A 6147-nucleotide genomic window follows, 5' to 3' on the forward strand; every position below is an offset into this window, starting at 1 on the left:
AAATGAGAGCTAGCTGTTACATTTGAGCTGAACAGTCTGACACTGCGATCTGCTACTTTAATAGGGAGATTGAGTACCTGAAGAAGGAGACCCAGCGTTGTGCACAAGTTGGGGCTGAGGCCTCTCTTCTGAAAGAGGAGTCTGGACAACTCCAGGAACAGGTAATGGAGGTGGTTACATTGCTAATATTCTTAGCTTTTCCCTGTAAACAGTGGTGAGTCTGAACAAGCACTGTAAACTGTTCTTATTCTCAGAGTTTCTGACTGTCCTTCTTTTTCCATAATGCTGTCCCTTTGAATGAAATTAACTGCATGAAAATCTCTCCGCTGTTAGTCACATAGAACTTTTAATTGATTTGTTAAAATTTAGTTGCAGCTTGAGGCGGTAACTTATTTTTTCAGCACTCATGAGAACAGTTTGGCACGAAACAGCTTTTTCACTTGTGGCATTTATACAAACTTCTAACAATAACAACAAAACCTCCGAAGACCAAATTTAATCAGCGTGTTGCATTAGTTATTAAAAGCCTGTAAATCTGACTCACTTCAGCATGCATGTGATATTTAAATGGAAAATATTTGTATAGTTGCCAGCAATATAAGAATATGTAAGAAATGGATAGAATAAATCAACATAAATTAGACCAAAACACACATATTTGTATCAGTTCAGGCAACTGAGTTCAGACTTTTGGGCTTCTGTACTGTTCAGAAACTTATATTCATGACTGCATTTTCTCTCTCTTCTCTAGGTGGCTGACCTGGAGTGCAGGGTCGAGGAGCTTAAATCTGAACCTTTATAAAAGCCTTTTTCCATTACATATCTCATGAAAGAACTTCACCAGGTGAAGTAGAAGACAGTGTTATTGTACTCGAAATGAACTGCAGGGTATTTCTCGTCTCCAGCCCGGGCTTGGTTTCTGGTCGCATACTGTAAATGTGTCCTCAGGCTTTGTATTTCAGCCACTTAAACATTTTAACTCTTTCTGTTAACATTTATGGGGATGTGAAGAATGCTCTTATCATCACATACACAGACTCTGCTGAGGTCTAGATGTACTGTCTCTTTTTCATTTTCAGACTTCAGTATTTACTCCCTTCATTTGTGGTTTTGTGACAGACCAGGCTGTTGCTTTTAATTGCCAAAACAAAATTGTTTTCTTTCACCTAGTTTTGTGACCTTTCTGAGTTTGTACAGATGTGATACTGTGTGATTTAACAATCAGTTTGGTTTGTAAAAATTTTTAATGTGTATAACATTTAACATAATATAAACTAATGAGATTGACAGGTGTATATTTTGTGAGAAAGATGTGTAAATTGGAAGACTGCACTGAAGAGGACGTCAATACGGTGCTTCAACGGAGTGAAGGAATGTTTGTGGAACATTGTTTGAGCTGTCTTTGAAATTGTACAAATAGTAACCCAACCTTCATAGAGATCTTGTCACTTAACTTTGAGAACCAACTGCTGCCTACCTTTCAGAAGTGTTTGTGTATTTTTTACACAATCAAGACTCACTAATGAGCAACCGGTCCTCTGGTTTCAGCTCACTTCTTTCATAAAACAAACAAACAAAAAAACAAAAGAAGAAAAAAGGACCACAGAAACAAGCCTCCACAACTGCTGTGCCACAAATAAAAACGGATCATCTTTCCCCTCAAAATGGATGTTGGCAAGGACTTTTAAAGTGGTTTTAGTCAGGACTACTGACATGAAACATTACTGGACTGGGATGCTGAAGTACTTGTTACCAGTAGTTTGAGATTTAAACAGCTTGCGTCTCTAACCAGCAGCTGCACTTAACACTGCTACGTGTAGCACATGGAAAACACTGCCAGGTTTCTACCTGTTTGAATTTACGCACAGTTCAAAACGAAACTGAATCTACTTGTTGTCAACTGTTACACCAGTATGTTTGTATAGTTCAGGTAAGACTGAAATATTTTAATTTTACTTAATATTTATAATATAGTCAAGATGGAAAGATGAGCTAACAAGGACAAAAACAATGTTCGACAGACAAAGCTAGATTGTAATGTAAAAAAAGTAGATCTGGATGACAATAACTACAATTGATGAGCTGAAAAAAATAGGCATGGTTATGAGTATTTTCATAATATTAAGGCCTGTACAGTGCATATGCTTTGCATTGTATGTTTTGTGGAATAAATGGTCAACAGTGATGGACAAGTTGGTTGTTTTTATTTCAAAACAAGTTGACAGTGAGAAATAATAAGCTGTTGTTTATGAGTGTGGCATCTTCACATTTTTGATATGCAAAAAACCCATTAAATGTTTCAGTGTAAATGTATTCAAGTTTTACCTCTTTCAAATAATTAAGAGAAAAAACACTTTAAACAGAAAAATCAAAATTTTCAGATTTGAGAAACTTAAGTATACGTTTAAATAACGTTATGTACAAGACATTCAAAATGTCTGCAACTCTTTAAGAGCAGTTATAAAGTATCTAGTGCAATTCAGTTTAGACCATTTGAGCTCTTCTTCTGGATCTCATTACAGGTGCATCTTCTGATGGTGTCTTCTGAGGTGATAGTTTCTTGAAAAGCTCTTTCCGCACTGAGCACATTTGAACATTCTCTGTCCCAGGTGAAGCATTTGATGAGCTTTGAGACTCTGCGGGCGACTGAAGCTTTTACAACATTCAGGGCAACTATAGGGCCTCACCCCCGTGTGCTTCATCTCATGTCTCTTCAGGTCTCCCGACTGCCGGAAGCTCTCCCCGCAGTGGGTGCACAGATACGGCTTCTCTCCGGTATGAGTCCTGAGATGCACGTTGAGCTGGCCAGTGTACGAGAAGCTTTTGGCGCAGTGAGGGCAACTGTATGGCTTCTCACCTGTGTGAACGCGCTGATGCTGCTTGAGACCATAGTGGTTTGTGAAGCCTTTCCCACAGTCTGTGCACAAGTACAGAACCTTCACCTGCTGGAAGCATGAGTGAGATTTGAATGATTTGGCACTTGCACAGCTCTTCCCACAGTTAGGACACGTATACTTCTTTTCCCCCTCCTCTTCCTCCGGCTGATCTATTAGGCAGTCTGAATCACAGAGAGACAGATACTCCACAGGGTGGTGCCTCTTGATGTGTTTATTCAGGTAGCTCTTCATAGTGAAGGAGAACTGACAGTGTGTGCATGGAAAAAGCTCAGATGTGCAGTGATACTTCATACAAACGTTGCTCTTCTGATGCTGTTTGAGTTTACCAGATGTAGTGAAGGCTTTATCACAGCGGTCACAGCTGTAAGATTTAGCATTTATGTGTACCATCTGCTCATGTCTTTTCAGGAATGCAGACTTATTAAAAGTTGCCGCACACTGACCACACTTGTGCTGTCTCAAAGCACACTTGTGTGCTTTGAGATCATTTGGGTTTCCATATGTTCGTTTACAGCGATTACAGCTAAACCATTTGTACTTGGTTAACTTCCCATTTCTGACAGCGGGTGTCTCTGGTTCAGTACAGCTCGGCTGTGTCTGATCAGGGCTGGTTAATGGCTTCTTGCAGATGTCTGCCCGTCGTTTTGGAGCTATTAGCTTTGTTATGGCAGAAATTTTAGATCTAGCGCCAAGTCGCTGAGGCCTCTGAGAAGGAAGTTCTTCGACAGTTTCATCTGTTTTGGTCACTGAACGCTGTGGAATAAAGGTGGGATCATGGCTCTGATCATCATCATCATCAGAAGGTACAGTGTCCTCTGTGTGATGCTCAGTGATGTGCTGCTGAAGGGTGTCCACAGAAGAAAAAGTCAGTGAACACTCAGCACAGCTAAAGGGCATGATGTCTGGGTCCTCAGGAAGATTTATTTTTTCTTTTCGTTTATCTTCTTTCTGGTGACACCGCAGATGTCTGGTCAGGTCATTGTACTGGCCAAAGCACTTCTGGCACACAGTGCAGACATATGGACGTAGCCTCTCATGGACCCTCACCTTATGCTTTTTGAGGGAGGCTTCATTTGTGAAGCTCTTACTGCAGCCTGAACAGTTGAATTGGGATGTTTCTGCTTCTCCTGCAGAAGTACACTCAGTTTCAGTTACATCCATTGGTTCTTGTGGATTCTCAGTTACAGCTGGATCTGCAGTATTACAAAGTTCTGACAACTGTGTCAAGTTCTCTTTCTTTTCACCGAGGACTCTGTTCTGATTAGAAACTTTGGTCACAGCCTGCTTTCTGTGAATTAGCTGGTGTCTGATTAAGCCAGATGCCTGGCTAAAAGTTCGCCGGCACTGCAGGCAGCAGTAGGGCCGCCTGTTTGAGTGGACACTAAGTTTGTGCCTCTTGAGGTGAGGCATTTGCTTAAAAATCTTCCCACATTCACCACATGTTTTGGACTTAACAGGATCAACAGATAATACCACCAAGGATGCTGCAGAGTGACCTGAGTCAGTGGTGGAGGCATGATCTCTGGGTTCAGCCTCTTCAGTGGCAGCTGTTGTACAGTCCTTTGTAGGCTGTGTGTGGGCATACTCCATATGCCTCTGGAGGAAGGCCTCTGTAGTGAAGGACAGCTGACAGTGGTGGGGGCACAGGAAGATCTGAGATGTTGCAGTTGTATTGGTCTCTACAATTACAAAGAAGGGGAAAAAATTGTCACACTTCAAGTTTTAAAATAATACTGAATTATAAGAATTCTCCCTCTTCAAGGAAGTTCTATGTATTGACTGCAAAATTACATGACAAACTAATTAACTGAAAAGTAGCCAATAAAAAAAATTACATATTTCTTTCTCTGAGTAATGACAATGTAAATGTGAAGGTACCTGCTGTTTTCTGCTTCATGAAAAACACCTGGTTCCAAGCTTCACTAAAATGGCTGAGAAGCTTGCTGCTGGGCCACAGCAAGAGCTCATCTCCAGGGTGTATGGGGCGACAGCAGTGAAAAAGGATGCTACCTTTGTACTGGACTGCCAGCAAATTTGCCTCCTCTCTATTACGAGCAAAGTTGACGTACCTTTGTATGGAGAAAGAGATTTAAAAAAATTTTCATGAAACAACTGAGCTTCAATACAAGCATGAACAGACTCTTAGATTCATCACAAGCAGCAACTTTGGGTGAGATACCATGAGGTTAACTTCTGAGGTGATGGCTCTTTATTATTCAGTTATTCTGTAAGTGAACAAGACAAACAGTCACAAAAGCAGCATTTAATACATTACCTCAGCCAATTCGAGTGCGATTCTCTGGCAGCATCAATGTACTCATACTCATCTTTTTCTTTATAAATCTGTAGAAAATGAGATTATCTTCAAAACAAAATATGCACAAATAACAGTAACTAGAAAGAGATGTAGTAGAGAAAATGAGAAGTCTCAGCTACAAGTCAAGTTAAACTGTCACAGCTCACCTCCCATGAGAAGTCACTTGCCATAGCATTTTCACTTGTTGTCACTTCCCCCTCATATGGCCCAAAATGCATTCCTGGAAACACTACTGCTCCGTGATTTATGACTCCAACACCTGCACAAGGAATGCTAGATCTGCCTATCATCAGGCCATAAGGAAGAGTGAGCAGGGCTCTCTGGGAGACACCCATGCTTGTTGGAAAGTCAAGAATAAAAGCTGGGCCATTAATGTTTGCAGGGTCACTCTGATTTTGGAAGAGAGTCAGACACTCCTCACAATCTGGAAAATACAAAGTAGAGGAAAACAGGAGGAAACCACTTAAAATCTTACAGAAATACATACAGTACAATTATCATGCTGAGTTTCTATTCGGGGTTCATGGGAGTGTACCCAACCAGTCCACATGTGTTTCGTGGATCTGGAGAAGGCATTCGACCGTGTCCCTCGCAGCGCCCTGTGGGGGGTGCTCCGGGAGTACGGGGTCCGGGGTCCTTTGCTAAGGGCCGTCCGGTCCCTGTACGACCGGAGCAGGAGCTTGGTTCGCATTGCCGGCAGTAAGTCAGACTTGTTTCCAGTGCATGTTGGACTCCGGCAGGGCTGCCCTTTGTCACCGGTTCTGTTCATTATTTTTATGGACAGAATTTCTAGGCGCAGCCAGGGGCCAAAGGGAGTCCGGTTTGGGGACCACAGCATCTCGTCTTTGCTTTTTGCAGATGATGTTGTCCTGTTGGCCCCATCAAACCAGGACCCCCAGCGTGCAATGGGGCGGTTTGCAGCCGAGTGTGAAG

General features: G+C 41.9%; 2 protein-coding genes across 7 annotated transcripts in view; one reads left to right on the top strand and one right to left on the bottom strand.

Moving 5' to 3' along the window:
* The window catches only part of LOC109974896 (neurabin-2-like), a 20782-nt gene extending 18597 nt beyond the window's left edge, over window positions 1-2185 (top strand). Inside the window, exons 10-11 of the mRNA XM_020625349.1 lie at window positions 65-161; window positions 752-2185. Of these exons, the coding sequence (XP_020481005.1) occupies window positions 65-161; window positions 752-802 (148 nt within the window). The 3' untranslated portion in view covers window positions 803-2185. The remainder of the gene's footprint in view (window positions 1-64; window positions 162-751) is intronic.
* prdm9 (PR domain containing 9) overlaps window positions 2186-6147 on the bottom strand; it is a 5493-nt gene continuing 1531 nt past the window's right edge. For all 6 annotated transcript variants that reach the window (XM_020625341.1, XM_020625342.1, XM_020625344.1 and 3 more), the window contains exons 4-7: window positions 5361-5638; window positions 5173-5240; window positions 4776-4966; window positions 2186-4576 (exon numbers count right to left, since the gene is read on the bottom strand). In XM_020625341.1, the coding sequence (XP_020480997.1) occupies window positions 2517-4576; window positions 4776-4966; window positions 5173-5240; window positions 5361-5638 (2597 nt within the window). In that variant the 3' untranslated portion in view covers window positions 2186-2516. The remainder of the gene's footprint in view (window positions 4577-4775; window positions 4967-5172; window positions 5241-5360; window positions 5639-6147) is intronic.

Source organism: Monopterus albus, unplaced genomic scaffold (genome assembly GCF_001952655.1).
Source record: "Monopterus albus unplaced genomic scaffold, M_albus_1.0 scaffold353.1, whole genome shotgun sequence".
In the NCBI taxonomy this organism is placed as follows: Eukaryota; Metazoa; Chordata; class Actinopteri; order Synbranchiformes; family Synbranchidae; genus Monopterus; species Monopterus albus.